Source organism: Coregonus lavaretus (assembly GCF_964263955.1).
Source record: "Coregonus lavaretus genome assembly, chromosome: 3".
Taxonomy (NCBI): domain Eukaryota; kingdom Metazoa; phylum Chordata; class Actinopteri; order Salmoniformes; family Salmonidae; genus Coregonus; species Coregonus lavaretus.
In genome coordinates this window covers 12,924,395-12,949,673 of record NC_139990.1, presented here as the reverse complement: position 1 = coordinate 12,949,673, position 25,279 = coordinate 12,924,395, and the positions used below count along the sequence as shown (strand labels likewise).

The window sequence follows — 25,279 nt, the reverse complement described above, 5'->3', positions numbered from 1 at the left end:
GTAGGCAGCGCAATTGATTCTAGAATTTGTACTTTCTCTCCCTTCCATCGCTATCGGACACAGGCTTTTAAAGACATATTATAAGCCTGGTTAAAATTGTTTGCCCTAAGTTGGATATGATAGTGTTGTTATGTACGTTTTCATGGAGTTTTATCGGAAGAATGTGTAACGGAACTGTTGAATCATGATAGTTGGCCCAAATCCAAGGACAAGTCAGCATTAAATCGAGGAATCTGATTTGATATCAGGGCTATTAGTCAGTTCATGATTGGTTCAGGTCAGATCCGTGAGATTGACATCATTCTCAGTAAATGAACTTTCATAAAGTAAACAAATAGATTTAATAGGGTTGAAGGGGAAGTTCATCCATTTTTACGTGGCCTTATTTTCACTCTTTCTGTGCTTGTAGTTGATACCCCAAACCATTTTTTGTTTCGTTACAGAGAAAATTGGTTGTCACATTTTGCGATAATGACTATAATGCAGTATGAAAATATGAAAATGTGTCTAAAGCATATTAGAAAACACTATAAAACACTCCACACCAACTCATATTACATCAGAATCCCATTTTGAATGATGTCTCTGCACAATTGTTTTTTAAAGATGTTCCACTGTGCCATAAATCCATGTTTGAATGATGCTGTTTACAACAACAACAACAACAAGATACAAATATGGATTTATGGGACAGTGGGGAAATAAATCTGATGTAATATGAATCTGATTCTGATTACATCAGAATCCCATTCTGAATGATGTCTCTGCTCAAATTGTGAAAAAAAGGTATACTTTCCAATAAATCCATATTTGCATCTTGATGTTGTTGTTGTCGTAAACAGCGTCATTCAAATGGATTTAGGGCACAAAATTGTGCAGAGACATCATTCAGAATGGGATTCTGATGTGATATAAAAAATGTTTTCTAATATGCTTTAGACACATTTTCTAAATTAATTGTAGTCAATGTCAAGTGATGACTCACTTTTCTCTGTAACAAAACACAAATATATTTTTTTTAAACGGTAAAATAAGGACATGTACAAATGTGTGAACTTCCCTTTGGTGTTTGTACTTTTAGTGTAATGTTGTATCAACTGTTTGTAGTGATGTAAAGGGACGCTATGGTCATTGTGCACCAACATGATGTTCCTATTTTATCTAAAATTGACCTGTTATATCTATCTATCTATCTATCTATCTATCTATCTATCTATCTATCTATCTATCTATCTATCTATCTATCTATCTATCTATCTATCTATCTATCTATCTATCTATCTATCTATCTATCTATAGAGAGAGAGAGAGAGAGAGAGAGAGAGAGAGAGAGAGAGAGAGAGAGAGAGAGAGAGAGAGAGAGAGAGAGAGAGAGAGAGAGAGAGAGAGAGAGAGAGAGAGAGAGAGAGTACCAGTCAAAAGTTTGGACACACCCACTCATTCAAGGGTTTTTCTTTATTTTTACTATTTTCTACATTGTAGAATAATAGTGAAGACATCAAAACTATGAAATAACACATATGGAATCATGCAGTAACCAAAAAAGTGTTAAACAAATCAAAATATATTTTAGATTCTTCAAAGTAGCCACCCTTTGCCTTGATGACAGCTTTGCACACTCTTGGCATTCTCTCAACCAGCTTCATGAGGAATGCTTTTCCAACAGTCTTGAAGGAGTTCCCACATATGCTGAGCACTTGTTAGCTGCTTTTCCTTCACACTGCCGTCCGACTCTTCCCAAACCATCTCAATTGGGTTGAGGTCAGGGGATTGTGGAGGCCAGGTCATCTGATGCAGCACTCCATCATTCTCCTTCTTGGTAAAATAGCCCTTACACAGCCTGGAGGTGTGTTGGGTCATTGTCCTGTTGAAAAACAAATGATAGTCCCAGTAAGCCCAAACCAGATGGGATGGCGTATCGCTGCAGAATGCTGTGGTAGCCATGCTGGTTAAGTGTGCCTTGAATTCTAAATAAATCACAGACAGTGTCACCAGCAAAGCACCCCCACACCATAACACCTCCTTCTCCATGCTTTACGGTGGGAACTACATTATGCAGAGATTATCCATTCACCCACACCCGTCTCACAAAGACACGGCGGTTGGAACCAAAAATCTACAAATTTGTCGTCACTTGAACTCTGTAAAGCATTTACTTGGGTTGCAATTTCTGAGGCTGGTAACTCTAATGAACTTATCCTCTGCAGCAGAGGTAACTCTGGGTCTTCCATTGGCACTAAATACAGGGAAATCTGTTTCAGTCTTCCAGAGATTTGAGACTGGGATGGAGGTTCACCTTCCAGCCGGACAATTACATTTACATTTTAGTCATTTAGCAGACGCTCTTATCCAGACTTACAGGAGCAATTAGGGTTAAGTGCCTTGCTTAAGGGCACATCGACAGATTTTTCACCTAGTCGGCTCGGGGATTAGAACCAGCGACCTTTCAGTTATTGGCACAACGCTCTTACCCACTAAGCTACCTGCCGCCCCAACAATGACCCTAAGCATACTGCTAAAGCAACACTCGAGTGGTTTAAGGGGAAACATTTAAATGTCTTGGAATGGCCTAGTCAAAGCCCAGACCTCAATCCAATTGAGAATCTGTGGTATGACTTAAAGATTACTGTACACCAGCGGAACCCATCCAATTTGAAGGAGCTGGAGCAGTTTTGCCTTGAAGAATGGACAAAAATCCCAGCGGCTGGATGTGCCAAGCTTATAGAGACATACCCCAAGAGACTTGCAGTTGTAATTGCTGCAAAAGGGGGCTCTACAAAGTATTGACCTTGGGGGGGTGAATAGTTATGCACGCTCAAGTTTTCTGTTTTATTGTCTTATTTCTTGTTTGTTTCAAACAAAAAAATATTTTGCATCTTCAAAGTGGTAGGCATGTTGTGTAGATCAAATGATACAAACCCCCATTTTAATTCCAGGTTGTAAGGCAACAAAATAGGAAAAATGCCAAGGGGGGTGAATACTTTCGCAAGCCACTGTATCCTATTTTTCTGTCTTTACGGTGTCATACACATTTAGAAATCAGCATTGTGCTATGAAATGAGCGTTGTACTGCCTCTACCCAGAGAAGTGTTTTGTTGTTGTTGTTTTTTTTTTTGGGGGGGGGGTTCAGTCTGAGGCTCATGCCTCTACACCATAGGAACTACAGTTCCATTACCCCTTACAGCTTTCACTCTCTCCAGCTGTATTGCCTGAGGCCCTGAACACACAGATTAAAGTGGGTGAAGAAACAAACTGCCACACTGATTCTCTCTGTTGGTCTCATTAACCTTTTACTGTCATGGGCTAAATCAAGGTCACACAGAGTGTTTCAAATCTACTTTGAAACAAAAGTATACACCTCACACAAATGGTTATGGGCTTACAAAAAAGAAGACACCTGTACCATGTCAGAAATAAATGTGTTCAATTTCGAGTTTGTATCCCAATATTGCACGTTATATATATCACAAACCGTTTGACAGACATTTTCGGCGGCTTTTTGGAAATAATGTTTATTAATGATAAAATTATGAAAAATATTCATAACATTCCACCCATGAAGCAACTAGGTCATTTGACTGCAGGAAGGGCTACTTAAGTAATGGTTGGGTTCGTTTAAGGAACCAGGAACTGCCTAGACAAGAGGTTATGAATTGAGAGTGGTTATACTGGTGCCCTTACTGACCCCTCTGTCTCACACTTTCAGTGTTCTGATGGCACAATCCCCCCTTCATCCAACCCCATGCACAGACCAAGGTAATGTGATCAGACCAACATTAAGCACCAGGATCAATGGTGGCTTTGTTCAAGTCTCCATCCAGACAGACTGGCCTCTTCAACTACCACTACACCTCAGATTGAATGGATGTATCAGTCTTTTTAACATGGATATGATTGGTTTACTTAAACACAGAGTGTACAAAACATTAAGGATACCTTCCGAATATTGAGTTGCACCCCCCTTTTGCCATCAGAACAGACTCAATTCATCGGGGCATGGACTCTACAAGGTGTCAAAAGCGTTCCACAGTGATGCTGGCCTATGTTGACTCCAATGCTTCCCACAGTTGTGTCAAGTTGGCTGGATGCCCTTTGGGTGGTGGACCATTCTTGATACACACAGGAAACTGTTGAGCATGAAAAACCCAGCAGCGTTGCAGTTCTTGACACAAATCAGTGCGCCTGGCACCTACTACCATATCCCTTTCAAAGGCACTTAAATATTTAGTTTTGCCCATTCACCCTCAATGTCTGAATTGTCTCAAGGCTTAAAAATCCTTCTTTAACCTGTCCCTTCTCCTTCATCTACAGTCATGGTCAAACGTTTTGAGAATGAGACAAATACTCATTTTCACAAAGTCTGCTGTCTCAGTTTTGATGATGGCAATTTGCATATACTCCAGAATGTCATGAAGAGTGATCAGATGAATTGCAATTAATTGCAAAGTCCCTCTTTGCCATGAAAATGAACTTAATCCCCAAAAAACATTTCCACTGCATTTCAGCCCTGCCACAAAAGGACCAGCTGACATCATGTCAGTGATTGTCTCGTTAACACAGGTGAGAGTGTTGACGAGGACAAGGCTGGAGATCACTCTGTTATGCTGATTGAGTTAGAATAACAGACTGGAAGCTTTAAAAGGAGGGTGGTGCTTGAAATCATTGTTCTTCCTCTGTTAACCATGGTTACCTGCAAGGAAACAAGTGCCGTCATCATTGCTTTGTGGTCAAAAGTTTTGAGAATGAGACAAATACTAATTTTCACAAAGTCTGCTGTCTCAGTTTTGATGATGGCAATTTGCATATACTCCAGAATGTCATGAAGAGTGATCAGATGAATTGCAATTAATTGCAAAGTCCCTCTTTGCCATGAAAATGAACTTAATCCCCCAAAAACATTTCCACTGCATTTCAGCCCTGCCACAAAAGGACCAGCTGACATCATGTCAGTGATTGTCTCGTTAACACAGGTGAGATTGTTGACGAGGACAAGGCTGGAGATCACTCTGTTATGCTGATTGAGTTAGAATAACAGACTGGAAGCTTTAAAAGGAGGGTGGTGCATGAAATCATTGTTCTTCCTCTGTTAACCATGGTTACCTGCAAGGAAACAAGTGCCGTCATCATTGCTTTGTGGTCAAAAGTTTTGAGAATGAGACAAATACTAATTTTCACAAAGTCTGCTGTCTCAGTTTTGATGATGGCAATTTGCATATACTCCAGAATGTCATGAAGAGTGATCAGATGAATTGCAATTAATTGCAAAGTCCCTCTTTGCCATGAAAATGAACTTAATCCCCCAAAAACATTTCCACTGCATTTCAGCCCTGCCACAAAAGGACCAGCTGACATCATGTCAGTGATTGTCTCGTTAACACAGGTGAGAGTGTTGACGAGGACAAGGCTGGAGATCACTCTGTCATGCTGATTGAGTTAGAATAACAGACTGGAAGCTTTAAAAGGAGGGTGGTGCTTGAAATCATTGTTCTTCCTCTGTTAACCATGGTTACCTGCAAGGAAACAAGTGCCGTCATCATTGCTTTGCACAAAAAGGGCTTCACGGGCAAGGATATTGCTGCTAGTAAGATTGCACCTAATGCTAGTGCTTCTACACCTGCATTACTAGCTGTTTGGGGTTTTAGGCTGGGTTTCTGTACAGCACTTCGAGATATTAGCTGATGTAAGAAGGGCTATATAAAATAAAATTGATTGATTGATTGATCAACAATTTTTCGGATCATCAAGAACTTCAAGGCGAGAGGTTAAATTGTTGTGAAGAAGGCGTCAGGGTTGCCCAAGAAAGTCCAGCAAGCACCAGGACTGTTTCCTAAAGTTGATTCAGCTGCGGGATCGGGGCACCACCAGTGCAGAGCTTGCTCAGGAATGGCAGCAGGCAGGTGTGAGTGCATCTGCACGCACAGTGAGGCGAAGACTTTTGGAGGATGGCCTGGTGTCAAGAAGGGCAGCAAAGAAGCCACTTCTCTCCAGGAAAAACATCAGGGACAGACTGAAATTCTGCAAAAGGTACAGGGATTGGACTGCTGAGGACTGGGGTAAAGTCATTTTCTCTGATGAATCCCCTTTTCCGATTGTTTGGGGCATCCAGAAAACACCTTGTCCGGAGAAGACAAGGTGAGCTCTACCATCAGTCCTGTGTCATGCCAACAGTAAAGCATCCTGAGATCATTCATGTGTGGGGTTGCTTCTCAGCCAAGGGAGTGGGCTTCAATTTTGCCTAAGAACACAGCCATGAATAAAGAATGGTACCAACACATCCTCCGAGAGCAACTTCTCCCAACCATCCAAGAACAGTTTGGTGACGACCAATGCCTTTTCCAGCATGATGGAGCACCTTGCCATAAGGCAAAAGTGATAACTAAGTGGCTCGGGGAACAAAACATCGACATTTTGGGTCCATGGCCAGGATACTCCCCAGACCTTAATCCCATTGAGAACTTGTGGTTGATCCTCAAGAGGCGGGTGGACAAACAAAAACCCACAAATTCTGACAAACTCCAAGCATTGATTATGCAAGAATGGGCTGCCATCAGTCAGGATGTGGCCCAGAAGTTAATTGACAGCATGCCAGGGCGGATTGGAGAGGTCTTGAAAAAGAAGGGTCAACACTGCAAATATTGACTCTTTGCATAAACTTAATGTAATTGTCAATAAAAGCCTTTGACACTTATGGAATGCTTGTAATTATACTTCAGTATACCATAGTAACATCTGACAAAAATATCTCATAACACTGAAGCAGCGAACTTTGTGAAGACCAATACTTGTGTCCACTGATTGAAGTGGATAAGGGATCATAGCTTTCACCTGGTCAGTCTGTCATGGAAAGAGCAGGTGTCCTTAATGTTTCGTTTTCTCAGTGTACGTGTTATTCAAACAGCGGCTACTTTGAGGGTTTTACTTGCAGCTATTGATCTGGATAAGAGCATCTGTGAAATGCAGAAGGATAGGTCTATGTAGTTTATCACAGCAGACAAACTCAGGCCGACATGAATTCTAGTGTGGATGTTGGAGCAGCGGAATGATGAGGTGTCCTTAACCCACTCTCTCCCTTACTTCCCTCTAAGAATGCTGAGGTGTCCTTAACCCTACCTTCACTTACTTCCCTCTCAGAATGCTGAGGTGTCCTTAACCCTCCCTCTCCCTTACTTCCCTCTCAGAATGCTGAGGTGTCCTTAACCCTCTCTCTTCCTTACTTCCCTCTCAGAATGCTGAGGTGTCCTTAACCCTCTCTCTCCCCTCTCAGAATGCTGAGGTGTCCTTAACCCTCCCTCTCCCTTACTTCCCTCTCAGAATGCTGAGGTGTCTTTAGCTCCTAAGGCGCTGTCTATCCTTCTCGCTGTTCCTTCCTGTGTTGTCCGCAAGTCAATATTTGCAGTGGAGGGCATGGTTAAAGCCACTCCTGATCACACATTGAGTTGTCTGCCACCTGGGCCACCTGTCACTAGCCTCGCCCTGGGAACACGGATCTACCATACACTACCATCGTCATAGGACGTAGGAGCGTGGATTAGGATGTGTAATGTGCATGATGACGCTTAAGAATGTTTAAAGTTCCCCTGAAACTTTTGTATGTTCCTTTATAAGAGTCTTCTGATTATCTGAAACTTTCATTGATATTCCAAATATTTTAAAATGTAAATAATGGCAGTCATCTTCAAAGAAACTGAGATAAGAATTCCATTATGAAACACTTGTTAGATAAGAACTTGAAACAAAACCGTTAAATGGAGGACATCTCATATTCACACCTCAAAATAACACTTATCAACCCAGATACATTCATTTTAGGACATTTATTAATACATGTACAAAATACTCATAATATGTATATATGTGAATGAATGCGTGTATGCATTCACAGACACATACATTTCTAACCAAAAAACATGGACCTCATTTTGGAGAGATCCAACTCAGTATCGTATCAAAATAAAAACACAATAAATCCAACCAAAAACATGACATAATTCTAGTCCCACAAGAGACATGAAGGCCACTGTTTTCACAGAAAACACTTTGAATTAGTTGACCCAGAGAATGATTCCTTAGTTTTACCCCGTTGGACATTTAACACTGACCGAACACACGTCACCCAACTGAAGCCAATACAAGCTAATACAGTTGTGTGTGTGAAGAAACTTATAAGGGGACTGTGTTTCTGCCACGGGGCATACAGGGGGACATTTGACCGTCATGATTGTCACATGAAAGATAAGATATGCTCGGTGGTACATGTTATAGAGTTGATGAAATATAAATCACACACAGAGGCTTCCATTAGACCCGAACTTCAGATAGGAAAACCCTCACTCACTGTAATGTACTCTTCATGGTAAAAAGGCTCAGTCAAATCAAGCAACACTTTTCCCTGTTGTTCCTTCTCCTGTGATAGGCTGACCACTAATACCCACCAGTAGAAAACAACACGTAGCCTACAGGCAGCGTTCGTTTGTTCAGTGCGTAGGCCATTCATCTAGGGGCGGTTCTGTTAAATGTTCTCTTCTCAATACTGTTTCATTCATTTGTTCTGGAGGGGAAATGTTGGAGGCAGGCCTTTCTAAAGCCAGAGCTAGATAGTAGTAGAACATTGCACAAGCAGTGTGATGGGAGGGAGGGACATTAGACGTTAGTTAGGTCCTGTCAGTCAGGCTGTCTGGTGAAAACACAACTTGGATTTGGCCTCCATATTTCTTTTTAAAGTGCTTCCTAACTGATAACTCTTGCCTATGGGGAACTTTGCAAATATCAAACAATATTCTCATTATTTGGTCAACTTCACATTCATTGTCTTGTTTTCTGTAGAAATCCTACGGTAGAAAAAGTGGCATGTTTTTCATGTATCGCACTTGGCCGTAAATAGGTTCTAAAATGGTGTACTGAACATTGTCATTTGGCCACGTCTGACTACAGTTTGAAAACTTGAGGGACCACAGTTGAACACAGTGCAACATTCATTCAGGAGGGAGGGCGGGGATTAGATTCATTCTGGAGCTGAAGGTTGGCTACAGATCCTGTCTGTCTGAGGAACATGGTCCAATAGGGACACCCAGGGCAGGGATGACACTACACAACTACAGAGCAGAATGATGGAAGAAAGGGAGGATCATTTAGCTTAAAGAAGTCTGACTCAATACTGGGGAGATCCTGGAGATGTTTCTATTGACTTTCTATCTTGATCATTGCTGACCTGTTAGCTCAGAGCTGATTGAAATATCAGATAAAGATGTAGGAGACAAGTGCGTAAGACAGGGCTAGCTGATAGGCTATATGGGAGAGTGCCAGACAGCAACCATAATAGTCACAGTGGTCATAGTGTGTGGTTACTGTACATCATCAACCTGAAGCAACAGTGTTAAATATGATCACAATAAAACATCTATATAAACATATTAATGATCATCTCACAGCTATAGCAGTACCTTTACAAAGCCAGGGCATGAGTGTGTGTGTGTATCCTTGTGTACAAGCAATGTCTTCTATCCCTGATCGAGGGAGTTTGAGCGAGCAGGGCAAACAAATGACTGTAGGAAGTCGAGAATTTCTTGGCGGACATCTTAGGTTGGTGTGTGGAGAGAGGAAGAAGTAGAGAAATGTCTGGTTCTGCCCTGTACAGTCAGTATCTTCCTCTGCTACTGGGGAGTCCTCATATCAAAGTCCCAGTCACACAGGAGAACAGTAGTGGAACTGCTTCTTTACAGACCCGCAGAAGCATCACATTGAAATCACCAGACCAGAGCAGAGCAATTGTTAAGGCAGCAGGACAGCCTTGTCTGTCTCTCACATCTGACCATCTATTGGGCTTGTCTTTCACCATGTCTTTCTAGCCTGGTGGGCTATCTGTCGCTCTGCCCCCTCTGTCCCAGCGGTGAAACCAAACTAGCAGCTCATGAATTCAGAGGTCTGCCACCTAGTGGTGATAACATGATATTGTCACGTCTTGGTGTCCGTGGTGTGTTGGGTGGTCTAGTGCCCGTGCTGCGGTCCGTGGTCGTTGTACTGGTTGTGGGCGGGGTGGTTGGGGGGCAGGGGAGGACCGTTGACGCCGGGGTGGTAGAAAGCACAGTTGCTCTCGTAACGGCAGTTTCCTTTCATCATGAAGTGGCGACACACTGGCCTCTTGGACATGTCTGGGAGGAGGAGAGAGGAAAAATAACAGAGTTATTAGTACACAACAAACCCAACGTTTCTGTACTGACTGCATCAAGGCTAGAAGATGGCAAACACAAATCAACTTAGTCTTTATTGTTATTGCACTACTGTGGGGCACAGCCATGGGCAATACAGGGTGTCGTTTCAGACTGGCCCTATGTCTCTAACATAGAAATATAATTACTAGAAGGGACATTCCCTTTCAATTCAACTCACCTCCCATGTTGTTGTGTCCTCCTCTAGGACCCCCTCGTCCTCTCCCTCTAAAGCCCACCTGTTCCCCTCCTCTCCCTCGGCCCCCGCGGTGGAAGTGGCCCCCTCCGCCCCGGTGTGGCCCCCCCCTCATCGAGTCGTCCCCCCAGTAGTTGCCGTTGTCTCCTCCGTGGCCCTGGGTCGGCGGGGGCCCCATCATGCGGGGGTTGGCGTTGAAGCCGGGGGGTCCGTGGTTGTGTGGGGGCGGGGGGTGGTTGTAGTGGGGGCCTCCGGGGCCCGGGGGCTTGCCTGCAGGAGGGTACCCCACTCCGTTCATGGGCATGCCCATGTTGAGGTTGTTCATGTTGGGTATGTTGTTCATGCCTGGACCGTGGCCCAACAGGCCCTGGCTCACTGTGGAGGAAAGAGATACTTAGTTAATCATTCTACCACACATAGTCATATACAGTTAAGAGTAGGAGGAAATGAAAGAATACATGGTTTGTTGGCTTGAATAAGTGTGTGTGAGAACTGAAGAGAGAGGGGAAGGGGTGTGTGTACCTCCGGGTGGGGGTCCGGTGGGGGGGCCCTGGTTCTGCTGTAGAGAACCCAGCAGCTGTTTGATCTTTTCAGAGAAGTCTGGCTGCTTGATCAGGTCCTCAGTAGACTGGCCACCACTAGCTCCCTACAGGAGAGAGAGGGAGGGAGGGAGAAAGAGAAGTTAACCCAAATCATGAACACAGAATAAAATAAACATCACAGATACACTGGTTACAGGGCTTCCAGAAGTTCTGTTTTAAAACAGTTGCAGTAGACAACGCATTAATACTTGAATTCATTCAATCATAATCTTACAAAAACAGGATTAGTTAATGTTTGAAAATGTTTTCATAGCTATATCTCTTACCATGATGGAGGTGAGAAGCTCCTGTACATTGACGGAGGGGGCAGCGGGGGCACCAGGCGTGCCCTGGGCGATGTTGCCTAGGTTACCCAGGTTGCCCAACAGGTTGTTGGCCCCCAGGTTGCCCATGAGGTTGGCGAGGACGGGCGGCAGCTTGGAGCCCTCCACACCCCCGGGGCCCACGCTAGAGCCAGGCTGGGACGACGTGTCCATGGGCTCCATGTAGCTGTCGTCCATCATGGTTGAGTCCTGGAGAGGAGAGGGAGTTAGTGCACTGGACAAATAGAGGATATTTGGAGCATTGGGTGTGTTATGTATTATAGGTTATTTTTCAATCACTTTGCCGTATTTTTCAGATGCAAAACTCTTAGAACAAAAGTAAAAACTAATAACTTGTAATGCTTCTTATTTTATGTTCAAAACCTTTGGTTGTGCATTCATTGGAGTTGAACACATCTTTCGAACTGCACCAAAGTGATTGACAGAAAAGAGTACATCTCACCTCGTCCAGAGGTATGAGGCGTGGAGGCATGGGTTCGTAGGCCTCAGGCTCTGGTTCATGGGGGCTGTCAGGAACACTGAGGAGGAGGCAGGAGGTCAGTTTCCCCAATACAATGCGAGGCACTTTGAGCACCTGGTAACCCACTAGGCTACAGAAATCCATATCATTTTAAACCATACTGCTCTCTCTCACGCACACACACACACACACTCTCTCTCTCTGTGAATACGTACCTCTCCTTGGTGAGGAAAATCTCCTGCAGGATGCCAGTCTCACGGTCCCTCTGTGCGAGTCTCTCTGTGCTGTTGGCCCCGGCGTTGACCAGGGGGCCGGTGAGGGCCAGGGGCCTCGGGGGGCTCCAGGGGACCCGCTCCTCCATGGAGTCGTGGGACAGGCGTCTTGCCATCTCAAACGTGTGGCGGTCCATCATCATCTCGCGCTTCGCCGCCTCGCCAAAGTCTTTGACCTTGTTGACGTTGACTGGAGAGGGAGATAGACGGAAGAGCAGGAAGGAGAGGTGGAGAATGAGAAGAGTTAGCTGTGACACCCAACAGAGATGTGATCAGGACAAGATAGACGGGCAGAAAATGCTGAATTTTGACTAGGGGATAGGTCTATTTTTAAATGTTTTATTTTGGAGGATAAATTACAAAAAAGCAGGGGAAAATCACATCCCTGTCCAAAGACTCATTTAACAGAACTTAGTAAAGAGTAGAGCATGTCTTTATTGTACAGTTAGCTAGCTACTGTATTGGAAACTGCCTAGTTTGACTATACAACCACAGTTTGACGTGCAATTACACACAACACCGACCAAAAAAATGTAAAATGAAGTTACCGTTAGTTTTTGTTCTCTCACCTCTCTCGGTCTCGTCCAGGTCGAAGTAGAAGTACTCTTTGAGCTGCTCCTCCTCGGCCCAGCGCACGCTCTTCTTCTTCTTGCCCTTCTTAGTCAGCTGACTCTCCTCGTCGCCGCGGGGCTCAGCCAGGGCGTTGGGCTTCTCGCTGCCCGTGTCCATGGCCTCGGGGTCGTCAGCAGGGACAGGCGTGCCGGGCTGCTCCAGGTCTACTGGGACCTCGTGGGGAGGGGTGGTGGAGGCCACCTGGGTCTCTGGGGACGAGGGCTTGGCGCCGCCCTGAGGCGAAAGGTAGGGGGTTTTACCCTCGAACGGACACGGCTGAGAGGAGAGGAGGGAGGTAGAGAGAGAGATGGGTGAATACTCAATTCCATTTGCACAGCCTTCCCATAGATTCAGGTGGTTGAGATCGAGGAGTTGTCTGTCTGTCATGCATTTACCTTGTTTGACGTGGGAGAGACAGCTTTGGGGTCTCTACCTTCCTTCCCTTTCTTCTTCTTAATCTTGATGCCAGGCACGGGGGCAGAGTTTAGGGCATCCAGGAAGCCTGTACCCTCAAGGGCTGCAGAGAGAAAGGAAGGTCTCTTATTGACATCACTAACAGTCAACATAATGCTGTGGTAGTTGAGGGGGAGATGGGTTTAAAAGTGTGTTCTATGCACATCACACTATTTCTGATGGGTAGGGAACAAAACAACACATGGCATGTGAAAGAAACAGAAATGTTTGTTTATGCTCTGAAACGGTTGGGTATGCTCCCTTGAAGTTTACTGCAATGTTTCAAGTTTGAAGAAGAAACGTTGCAATACATATAGTGTAGGGGAACATATACAACAGTGTGTTGGTATCTACCAGGGTTGAGGAGGTCAATTCCTTTCCATTTCAGCAACTAAACTGAAATTTAAATTCCAAATGTTTCTCATAGAGAAGTACTGAGGACATTTGGAATGGGAATTTCACTTAACTCCTGAAGTGAAGAGGAATTAACCTCAACCCTGATATCTACTCCTTTTTGAGGGGTTAGATGTAGTCTAATCTACTTGTTGAGGGTTTAGATCTAATCTACTACATGCAGTGAATGGGTCAAAAAGATGGGTACATACTTGTTTCTGTTGAGGACTTACGTTGTGCTGGGATGATCTTCACCTTGATCTCCTTGGTCTGGTTAGGAGTGGTGTTGAGGGGTTTGTACTTCTTCTCCACAGGGGGAGCGTCCAGAGGACCAAAACTGGTGAGGAGAAAGACAAGAGAAACACAAGTTAGTTTTTACTCCATAGGACCCAGACAGGTAGAGGGAGATAAGAAAATGTCGTGTTTTTATTATGAGAGGTTGAGTGAGTAATAATTCCAATATATTCATTACAAATGGCAAATACATCTGCCAAAGACAGGTTTGGTCAGTACTTGAGATTAACCCCCAATGGGGCAGCACTGAGCAGTGGCGTTATTCTGTGGTTATGCAATGTCTATCCTGTTATTGCCTGGTAAGTCGTAGGAGGGCGACACATATACACAATTTGGACATGGATGTTATTGTGTTGTTTACCTGGGTCTCTTGAGGACTTGGGCTGGTTTGATGTTGTACTTGTCCCCCAGCTGGAGGGCCACAGGGGGCTTCTTGACTGGGACAGGGGTGGGAGCATCCATCTCCAGGCCTGGAAGACAACACACACAGGACAGGGTCAGGTCATTACATAGTACTACATCTAGCACTTTAGCAACAGCAGGAGATTCATCTCTACAGCCAGAAACATAATGACTTTTTCATTTTTGCATATTACTGTGGCCTGTCTTCTACTGAAGGACAATAACCTTATACACAAAATCATATTTTGTAAATTAAACTTTTGTGTGATAAACTGTGAGGACAGAGTGTGAGTGTAGTTTGACAAGATGGCGGTGAAGGGAAGCGTAGTGTACCTATGGAGCGGATCTTAGCATGGCTGGGAGCGTGAGCTTTGGGCTTCTCCCGCTTCTTCTCCTCCTCTGCTGCCTTCCCTACATCAGCTGCCTTCACTTCTCGGACTGTCACTTTCCCCTCCTCCTTCTTCCGCTTCTTATCTGAGAGAAAAAGAGAGTGACGGGGCGTTATGTAAACATAAAGAGATTATTGTGAAGAGGACATTTTAGTCATTTAGCAGATGCTCTTATCCAGAATGACTTACAGTAGTGAGTGCATACATTTTCATACTGGTCCTCCGAAGGAGTCGAACACACAATCTTGGCATTGCAAGCTCCATGCTCTACCAACTGAGACACACAGGACTAGGGTCCGAGGTTGAAAGTGAATGTGAGAGAAAGAGAGGGGAAAAGAAGGAACAATGGAGAGCATGAAGGAAAGGGAAGGAGGAGAGGAACAGTTACCTGCAGGAGAGGTGGCAGAGACACTCTGGGAGCGGATGGTAGCCATCCAGCCATCCACCAGCCCAGCGGCCAGCTTCCTAAGCTCTGAGAGGGAGAGACACACCATTAGTTACACATCAACATCATCACTATCATTCAACAATTGACATCTACTGCACAGATACCACCACTATGGAACTCTATTGTCTTGGCTTTGGGTTTGTGAGGAAGTGAGATACAAATAAAATGCTAACTAATTTTTCCACAGAGGTCTATTAGTCAGCTCAGTGTATTAGAGAGGGTGGAACCACCAGGGAAAAGAAAGTTGTATAAAAACATACCCTCAGTCTCTCCAGTCTTGCTGAGCTGCTTGACCAGCTTGGCAGTGTTGTTCTGTTTCAGGTGGTCTACAGTGAGGGGCAGTTTCTGCAGCGTCAGCAGGATGAGCTGTAACAGGGGGGTGTTGGTGCTGGTCCTGGAGTAGGTCAGCCACGTGTTCAGCAGCTTGTATCCTCCCACTCGGATAAACCTGGACGAAGAGAAGAGACAGTCAATCAATCAAATTCCACTTCAATTGCCAATTTTTACAACGTGTTTGTCACAAAGTGCTTTACAGTAACCTGGCCTAGACCCACAACCCACCAAAGAACAAGAAGCAGCACAGTGGCAGAGAAAACTCCATAGTGAAGTTACTAAACAAGCCAGCCAGACCATAAGCCAATAAGGTTGATCAATGAAGAACAAAAGATGGGAGTAGATCTTACCGGTTGAGAATGTCGTGGGACTTGGTCTGCAGTAGGATATTCAGGTACATACACCTGCTCACCATCTTGTGAGAGGCCTTCATGAGACTGTGGAGAAAAGACCAAGAAGGAAGCTGACAATCAGAACAAAAGACAGGAGATTTACTATGCTACCATTACATTCTACACAGACAACTCAAAATAATGTTAAAATAATTATGAAAAACACAGTAAACAGTAAAAACAAAATAAGGCCAAAAGCACGCCATACATTTTTTTTTTAATGGCAGTGTGTTAATTACCTGAAGACTTTGGTGACTCCCTCCAGGCTGCGGAGCTCTCCATCTTTCCCTAGCAGGTTCTCTACTCCCTTCAGGACCTCTCTGGGGTCCACCGGGCCCACCGCCATCTCCGCTCTGAGAGAGGAAGAGACATACACACTTAACATACAGGATATCGCCTTAGAACTCTGGTGCCTACTAAACAGTCACTGTTATTATCGCTTTTAATATGCAGCGAAAGTGATGTTTGCACTGCATGGTTCTTCAAGGCATGTCAGATTACACTTTGTTTTGGGAGAGATCCTTGGAACAGACACCATCTGTTCTTCTCTAGATCCTGCACAAAGCAATGGCTTTACAGACAATTCAACACAGGTACTAAACCATAAGACCTTTCCGAACTCCTCTCTACCACACGACCGACCACGACTGAAAACAAACTGCAGTTTGCACCGTTTCCTGCTATCCACAAAGCCTAGAGCAACACCGCAATGGCCCAGGGGCCTACGTCAAATCACCCACATTGATAGATCTTCAGTCACACTGAAATCTGTCAAAACAAGTAAAGGGGGGCAGTGACATTCCCAGCTAACCCCCTCCAAATCTACTGTTTAGCTTCAGTACTGCTTTCGCATTCCAAATTCCATACTGCAGTGAACACCATGACTCACTGACTGATGTATTGCCTCATTCTTCAAGTATTTGCATTTCCATTTCTCTGAGGGCTGGATCTGTCAGTTCTGTGGATTATCCTCATAGTGGAGGGAGAAGAAGGGAGGACAGATGGAGCCTACGGTTTCTGTTCTCTCTGTAGCTGCTTTAAGGCTTCCTCTAAGACAGCTGGGTACAGCCTAATAAAAATATTGCTTATAGGTCATGCTGCTAGTTCATTTTCTGTGTCAGTAATTCAATAGAACACTATGAGAGAGAGAAAGGGAGGAAATATGCAAGGAGTCAGTTCAACAACACATTATATTAGAAAATGACAGGTTGGGCTGTAGTTTAGAATAGGTTCATGTGGACTTCCCCCAAGGGTCAGCAATACATTCAAGTAACTGCTTTATTCAACAGAAAGTTAAAACATTACAAACAAGTTTCAACAAAACCTTCCATTCACGATTGCCTTAATAATATGTACAACCTAAACAGGTTCATGGTAAGTGCAAATAAAAACAGATGATTAGGCTTGGATATGAGCAAAACAACCAGTAGGCCTACAAACTACAGTGGAGGGGAAGTTAGTTGTTGGGATGAGCAGCAGCCTTGTAAAAAACACACTTGTACTGTTCTATTCTCAGAAACATAATCCCATTGAGGAACCTATTGAATTCCCTACTTTCTTTTCTAGAAATGTTTTTATAGAAATGTCAAAGGCGATGAGAGCTGTGGAAACTTGGATACTTTACTGATGCTGTCCTGGTAACGGAAGAGGATGTTACAGCCTACGTGTTTGTTGAGTGTGGGTGAAAAATACTTTGGGTAGCTTCCCCCTCTACTAATAACACACATACTGGTAGCTAAACACTGAGGCACACACACACAGAAAAGGCCCTCAAACTGAAAGCCTACCGGTATTCAGTTTCAGGCTTGCAGTGCACTAAACTGGAGGTTGGAATGACTGACCAGCTCCTTCACTGACAGAGAAGGGTGCAGTCATATTACCAGTAGTCTCAGGTGGCACAGGAACCCAAGGAGTACAGGTGGTTGAACAGAGCACAGAAAAAGCCTATTCTATGACAAATACATAGTACTATTAATTTCAGTTATCTAAAGGAAAATATTTAACAATTGTTTTGTTTTTGTAAGTATAAATAATTATTTTAAAGTAATATTAAAGTTATTTGTATTGGTTTTATAAGTGATTGATCTCACACATGCATCCCTTAAAAGTTCATAGGACTAGTGTGGAAGCAGTGTGTTAATTGCCTATGATTAACATTAGAATAAAGGGAATATTTCATCTGAAGCGTTATCAATGACTACCACTTGCTTCAATGCCCCCCCCCCCCCCCCCCCCCACACACACACTACATGTCTATACTAATGTGGTCAAAAGAAATTCACACATCTCAAAATCAGTCATAAATTCACTAAACTAAAGTCATTTTTAAGTTGGCTATTAACATATTTCAAATGTATACTTAAGCTGAGCAGAAGATTGGCTCAAGTACAAGTGGGTGGTTAAAATAACAAGTTAACCTGTGCTACCCACATCATTACTGTGCCATATAAAGGGAACACTAGACCGACCTCAGTTGAGGATCCAGTGACTAGGGATGGATCTACGTATAAAACGCAATATAAGCTCCACTAAGATATCAAACCATTGCTGTAAAATATGATTTGATTTTTTGCTTAGCCTTGCTCAAACTATCAATCTATATGTAAATCATAATAACACGTACAGTAGGGGCGGGACTTAGGCCATCAGCATGCTTTTCCCCCTCATTGTTCAATGCATAACTGAATGCTTATCATGTTAATATTTTAAAGCTCATTATAATGTGGTTTGACTATGTTCATTATCATATACTTTGAATTACTGTATCCAAGTATTACATGGATAATATCCAAGTATTTCATTTTGAAATGTCATGTGAGGAAATCAGTTGTCTTACCCGTTTAACTGTTGTAGTAGAAGTTTTATATAGTCTCAGAACTCCACAACACGGGACATAACACACAACTCCTGAAAATGTCACAACTGTTACACATGCACACAAAGTCAATCGAAATAAGTTATTGGTAAGACATGAGCTTAGTAAAGAACAACTCAATGGGGGAATAGATGTCAAGTAAATTAATGTTCATACACACATAAAATGGCTTTGGTGTATTTACTCAAATATATGGCAATGCAGTTGAAGAGTAACACCCGTTATCGTTTAGCTAGAATGTAACAAATCCTTCTGTTACAATAGCTCAAAGCCCTGCCTATACCAAGTGATTTTTTGTTTACATAATAAATGGCCTTATCCCTGGTTGACAATCATTACTAAATAAAATAAATAATTTTGTCCTATGGGGTTAATTACATACATCTACTCAGCCTTTGTTATCCTACACTAATCAGATCTTCCTAAAATAAATTACTACCGTCATAAATAGAAAATACATTGGGAAAGAACAGACTGTAGATAATGAAATTAATCTGTATATGCCTTTCATTCAGACGATGGTAGTTATATAATCGAATATCACGCAGTCGGCAGCCCTTTAAGACAAACTCCGCATCGGGCATTGCATTGCACGCCCTACCCTAGAATAACGATCCTGTTCAATGACTCTAGTTCTGGCTGGGGGGGGGGGGGGTTTAGGACGGAGGGGGAGACTAACCCGTGATCCACCGAAAATTCATCTAGGCCCTGCCCTCTTTTGTTAACTGCTTCGTGGCTGCCACAGCCTCGAGAACATAAAGAACAATGTATGCCAGCTACATCCGCCACAACACAGCTAGCCTACTAACACATTAGCACCGCCGGAGGATCATTTACTAGTTACAAAAAACAACGGAAGGTAGCGAAGTACAACCGCTACAAATGCGATACCGACACATCAAGAAGAAACTCGTTCCGTTATTCAGGGAACTCAACTACTGACTGTCGCTCCAGAAAAACATTATAGCCATTATTGCCTCGAGTGTTCTGAAAGGACAAAACGACAACGAGCCCGCCATTTTGATGTAATTCCAACGAAACCGGTCTGCCTTGTACAATATTTCGAATTAACATTTCCATCCTGCAATCTTTATCCTCAGATTGCCGTATAAATATCGGACACCTGGGGAAATGTATTTCCTGCTCTAATGATATCGACGATACAATGTCATGCGTAGCAAACAACTACCACAAATAACCCATTTTTCCAGTGTAGTCCGTAATCCTCAATCTAAGCAATCTTTATGTATAGATTGCGGTAGGTGTAAATTCCAAGGATCTCTCCCCTATCAATACAGCATATTTTTTTTAAACATAAAAAATTCCAGATTCATAGGTAAAAATATTTCCTACCTAAACCTACGGCAATCTTTATGAATAGATTGCTTATGATTAGCTTAAACATTTGTTATATAGTTTACTTTGATCCGTCTCACACACAAAGAAACGGAGCGTTTCCACTCCGCAGACTTTCCTGTGTGAGCTCATAAACTAACGCGTTAGCTTTCGCTGCAAAGAACTAGTTAGCCCCGTACGTAGACCAGCTAGCAGACCTAGGCTAAATCTAGCTACGACTAAACAATTTCTAATTTAATGAATTTAACGTTAGGTTCAGATTGGTTTGAAAATCAACACTTACTATAAATACCTCTCCTCAGCGTCTCGGGTAACTATATTATATTGTGCTTTACAGCAACAGATCTCTTGTTACATCAGTTTTATATCGTTAACCGTCATGTTTTATAACGTTAACAATCTTATGGCTGGAAAAACTGGTTTTATGGGCGGGGTTGTGGCAGCTAAAAGCTAGCTTTTCCTTCTGGAACAAACTGGAGGCAAAAATAGTAATCAAATGTCCATTACTTGAAGAAAAAAAAATAGATTTTTGAATTAGGATGTTCAAAGTCCTCGACGGTCACTCTTCAGAGACAAAAGACCTGAAAAAGAGCACACAAAACGAAAAACACATTTAAGATACATTCACTTATTTTCTTTGTGTTCATACAAACCTGAATCTTGGAAGAGGTTTCTTATGATGGATTATAGTCAATGAATAATTGCGCAGTTGTTTTTGTTCAAAATAGTACCATTTCTTTTGACGTTACTCACCTCAGAACAAATCCAGGAATGAACTAGAAGGGGAGGGACTTGGTTTTTATACCCTGTGACGTTTTTGACGTCATTAGCGTGTTCGAGCATGCGCATTCTGGGGTTTTCATGGTAACAAAATGGAGTTTTTGGTCACGCGCTATTGTAGAACGACCTTCATTGTTCATCAAGGACAGAAAGATGGCGTTGCACACGTTTTGTACATTCTCTTGTGAATTTATTTCACATCCCAAGTCTATTGTTGCTTATCTAAACATATTTGAATCACTGTCAGTGTTAACTCACAAAATATAGCGCTTGTACTGAGTTATAATATCACATTTCGGTATAAATTCGATTGTAATATTTTTTACAAAATGGCTGCGACGCACTCGAGCATGCAGCCTGCCACACCCGCGGACACTTTCAAAACATTTCCCTTTAATTTAAAATGACGAAATTAATAATGAAGTAAAATTCATAAAATAATTTCCTTGAAGTCCAAAATGAGTTTCTTTGGCCATGCACACAAATAAATAATGTACTACTCCCCCTTTCACCTGTAACCTTTCAACCCTCAGTTGTGAAAGGCAAAATGGCAGCATCCATACCAGGCATTGGAAGGATTTTATGCCGTGTGAGCCCTTTGCTTTTACAGAATATTCGGCAGAATAAGGTATTTCACAATTATTTTATATAGTGCGTCAGATAAGCAAAAGCTAGGACATCTGCTGTACACCTACAAATACGTTACACAGATAAAGTCAGATCATGAACAGTGACCGAACTACCGTCGGCTAATAAACACTAGCCAGCTAGTTAAGTTACAGAGCTAGCAACATACCTGACTTTGTGCACTGTGCATAGTCACTGTACATCATCCAATGCAACCCCAGTAATATGTTTCACAGAACCAGACTATGCAAAATGATCAGCATCGTTGTCTTGTGTACAGTACACTGATTTGCAAGTTTCATACTTGATGATGACTTGACTGACAGTCACAGGGTGTGTTTGTTTCTATCTTCCAAAGAGGTTACCTGTCAGGCTTTGGACACAGGCTGTGTTTCCAGGTGTGCAGTCCAGCCTCTCTCTATGCACTGCAGCCTCATCTGAGATCCACAGTGATGCCGCTGAGGCAGTGGAGGCTCTTGCCCGCTACAAGGACAAACCATGGGACTACCTGGAGAGCGAAGGTATGGAGATTAGAGCTTGAATATCTACACTACGCACTCTGCTTTTTTTTTTTTTTTTTAAGGGATGGTTCTGCAGACCCAGACTGTCTACTTCTGCATCCTGCACTAAAAAGCATGCTCAATGGAGAATCTCCATTCAAATAGTCCAGGAATAGTGTAATGAATTTCTGTTAATGCAGCCATATGTGACCATTGACTTTGTATCCGTCTACCTCTCCTATCTCTAGAGTACATAGAGCTCTATGGAACCAGTCCAGTGTGGTCTGACTACAGGAGGAACCACAAAGGAGGGATTCCCCCTCAGAAGACACGCAAGACTTGCATTGTAGGTGTAACAGAGGTGGTTCTGTAAACCTTGACCGAGACTTGTGGCAGCTCTCCGAGCTATTGCCTAGGCTTTGGGGAGTGCACAGATGATCAGAGGATGTCTACCATGATGCTGTCTGCTCTGTATTAGGCTATATAACGCCATATTATTATTATATTCTCCAACAAACAGATGTGACTGCAACCTCAACACTATTTCTGTTTTGTTTTCATCAGAGAGGAGACAAGATATGTGGGAACCCCTGTCCAATCTGTCGAGACTCCAACGTCATCATCCACTATCAGGTCTGGTCTCTCACTCATGGAACACACACACACGAGAGATGGAAAATTAGATGGAATTACATTTGATTGGTTTTGTTCGGTTGATTTAACAGGCTATTAAATGTTGTTTGTAAATCAATGGACCATTGTCTTCCTGCAGAATGTGAAGCTACTGCAACAGTTCATCAGTCCAAATACAGGCATTGTGTATGACCCCACACGGACAGGTAAGATATATTCAATTTATCTAATATGTATACAATTCTATGAATGAATCAACCATGCTGAATTCAGCAGGTGCTATCTAAATGCTTGCCGGTTTCATCGAAATAAGTTGTCTTTGATTTGATTGACTAATTAACACATAGTTGACACACAAGAAACTGAGAGGCTGCCAATAGGTGTTTCAGTGATTAAAACAGTTCTGCATAAAGTTAACATCTGGTCCAAGACCAAAACCTTTTGCAAGGTTTCAGGTAACCAAAGTGCCACATTTTATATTATGTTCTTCTACATTTTTATCCAGGAGTGTGTCAGAAACAGCAAAAGCAACTCAATCAGGCAATTGGCGCTGCAAGAGACCATGGTAAGTTCAGCCTCTGTGACTAAGGAGCAGAATGCTAGAGCGCTACAGTAATAATGGAGAATTGCATTTTTGTGACCAGCACAGTGCTTCAACAAGGCCACCAAAACAGAAAATATAGTTCTCTACAGTACATTGTCCATTTTCTTTCCAGGGCTGCTACCCTTCCAGGTTCCTCATGTGGACTTCTCAGGAGAGGACTACTCCAACTGCCATGACGCAGTGGGCTCAACCCCTCCTCCCCCCACCATGACCTCTGGTGACCCTTGGTACCGGTGGTACCACACCATACAGCCAGACGAGACTGAAGTGGCTAAAGTCAAGAAGACCTATAAGGCCTATTTGAAATAGATGCGATAGACCTACAAGGTCTATCTGAAATTGATGAGGGTGTATCAGAGGAATTATGGTGAAAGTATGAGGATTTAATTTGGTGTTTCTGGACATAGTAGAGCACATTTGTTCATATAACGCCTCAAATTAGTGTCAAAATAATCTGATTGGTTTTGCATGATTGTTAGACAGTGTTTGTTTTTGGACCTTAAGCTAAATTGCCTTTCATATTTCTTGTCTTACGAAAACAATTGCTAAAACACATCAAAGATTAATTCCAGCCCCTTCTCCTCCCAGGCTACAATATCAGCTCATGTACAGTACATGCTACTATATGGACCATCCATGAGAAATCTGTCTAATAATCTGTTATACAGTACCATTCAAAAGTTTGGACACACCTACTCATTCAAGGGTTTTTCTTTATTTTTTACTATTTTTTACATTGTAGAATAATAGTGAAGACATCAACTATGAAATAACACATATGGAATCATGTAGTAACCAAAAAAGTGTTAAACAAATCAAAATATATTTTATATTTGAGATTCTTCAAATAGCCACCCTTTGCCTTTGACAGCTTTGCACACGCTTGGCATTCTCTCAACCAGCTTCATGAGGTAGTCACCTGGAATGCATTTCAATTAACAGGTGTGCCTTCTTAAAAGTTAATTTGGGGAATTTCTTTCCTTCTCAATGCGTTTGAGCCAATCAGTTGTGTTGTGACAAGTTGGGGGGGGTATACAGAAGATAGCCAAGTCCATATTATGGCAAGAACAGCTCAAATAAGCAAAGAGAAACAACAGTCCATCATTACTTTAAGGCATGAAGGTCAGTCAATCCGGAAAATGTCAAGAACTTTGAAAGTTTCTTTAAAGTGCAGTCGCAAAAAAACAATCAAGCGCTATGATGAACTGGCTGTCATGAGGACCGCCACAGGAATGGAAGACCCAGAGTTACCTCTGCTGCAGAGGATAAGTTTATTAGAGTTACCAGCCTCAGAAATTGCAGCCCAAATAAATGCTTCACAGAGTTCAAGTAACAGACACATCTCAATATCAACTGTTCAGAGGAGACTGTGAATCAGGCCTTCATGGCCAAATTGCTGCAAAGAAACCACTACTGAAGGACACCAATAAGAAGAGACTTGCTTGGGCCAAGAAACACAAGCAAATAAAAAAATTGGGTTTGGCCGGCAGGGATGTGGGTTCGTTTCCCATGGGGGGCCAGTATGAAAAAAAAAAAAAAATATATATATATATATACATACATGTATGCATCCACTAATTGTAAGTTGCTCTGGATAAGAGCGTCTGCTAAATGACTAAAATGTAAAAAAAAATAAAAGACTGGTGGAAATGTGTCCTTTGGTCTGGAGTCCAAATTGGAGATTTTTGGTTCCAACCGCTGTGTCTTTGTGAGACGCGGTGTGGGTGAACGGATGATCAACGTCTGTGTATTTCCCACCGTAAAGCATGGAGGTGGTGGTGTTATGGTGCTTTGCTGGTGACACTGATTTATTTAGAATTCAAGGCACACTTAACCAGCATGGCTACCACAACATTCTGCAGCGATACGCCATCCAATCTGGTTTGGGCTTAGTGGGACTATCATTTGTTTTTCAACAGGACAATGACCCAACACACCCCCAGGCTGTGTAAGGGCTATTTTACCAAGAAGGAGAGTGATGGAGTGCTGCATCAGATGACCTGGCCTCCACAATCCCCCGACCTCAACCCAATTGAGATGGTTTGGGATGAGTCGGACCGCAGAGTGAAGGAAAAGCAGCCAACAAGTGCTCAGCATATGTGGGAACTCCTTCAAGACTGTTGGAAAAGC

At 42.8% G+C, this 25,279-nt stretch overlaps 2 protein-coding genes across 8 annotated transcripts; one reads left to right on the top strand and one right to left on the bottom strand.

Moving 5' to 3' along the window:
* Positions 1-7,799: 7,799 nt before the first annotated feature.
* Positions 7,800-20,778, bottom strand: LOC311124020 (serine/threonine-protein phosphatase 1 regulatory subunit 10-like). 7 transcript variants are annotated; one of them, XM_084158247.1, is made up of 17 exons: positions 20,759-20,778; positions 20,289-20,586; positions 16,014-16,127; positions 15,733-15,819; positions 15,310-15,497; positions 14,990-15,073; positions 14,546-14,686; positions 14,172-14,280; positions 13,729-13,853; positions 13,066-13,187; positions 12,607-12,946; positions 12,002-12,248; positions 11,769-11,844; positions 11,270-11,515; positions 10,924-11,047; positions 10,387-10,776; positions 7,800-10,148 (listed from the first exon to the last, which is right to left on the bottom strand). In XM_084158247.1, the coding sequence occupies exons 3-17, from the start codon at positions 16,118-16,120 to the stop codon at positions 9,985-9,987; spliced, it is 2,550 nt and encodes an 849-aa protein (XP_084014373.1). In that variant the 5' UTR covers positions 16,121-16,127; positions 20,289-20,586; positions 20,759-20,778; the 3' UTR covers positions 7,800-9,984. The 7 variants fall into 7 exon arrangements, with proteins under 7 accessions (XP_084014373.1, XP_084014374.1, XP_084014375.1 ...); XM_084158248.1 differs by lacking the exon at positions 20,759-20,778 and adding an exon at positions 18,611-18,681 and having other exon boundaries at positions 20,289-20,372; XM_084158249.1 differs by lacking the exons at positions 20,289-20,586; positions 20,759-20,778 and adding an exon at positions 18,611-18,697.
* Positions 20,779-21,253: 475 nt separating this feature from the next.
* mrps18b (mitochondrial ribosomal protein S18B) lies at positions 21,254-24,674 on the top strand. Its single transcript, XM_084158254.1, has 7 exons — positions 21,254-21,413; positions 21,771-21,933; positions 22,161-22,258; positions 22,477-22,545; positions 22,685-22,751; positions 23,051-23,110; positions 23,262-24,674. Exons 1-7 carry the CDS (start codon positions 21,333-21,335, stop codon positions 23,456-23,458), a joined length of 735 nt encoding a protein of 244 aa, XP_084014380.1. The 5' UTR covers positions 21,254-21,332; the 3' UTR covers positions 23,459-24,674.
* Positions 24,675-25,279: the final 605 nt, after the last annotated feature.

Excerpts from the sequence above, each read along its gene's own strand:
- mrps18b (XM_084158254.1), top strand. The coding sequence starts at position 21,333 with ATGGCAGCATCCATACCAGGCATTGGAAGGATTTTATGCCGTGTGAGC. Across the intron at positions 22,259-22,476 it reads AGACACGCAAGACTTGCATT|AGAGGAGACAAGATATGTGG; the intron begins GTAGGTGTAACA and ends TGTTTTCATCAG. Across the intron at positions 22,546-22,684 it reads ACGTCATCATCCACTATCAG|AATGTGAAGCTACTGCAACA; the intron begins GTCTGGTCTCTC and ends GTCTTCCTGCAG.
- LOC311124020 (XM_084158244.1), bottom strand. The coding sequence starts at position 16,159 with ATGTTAAGTGTGTATGTCTCTTCCTCTCTCAGAGCGGAGATGGCGGTG. Across the intron at positions 11,845-12,001 it reads ATTTTCCTCACCAAGGAGAG|TGTTCCTGACAGCCCCCATG; the intron begins GTACGTATTCAC and ends CCTCCTCCTCAG. Across the intron at positions 10,149-10,386 it reads AGGACACAACAACATGGGAG|ACATGTCCAAGAGGCCAGTG; the intron begins GTGAGTTGAATT and ends TCCTCCTCCCAG.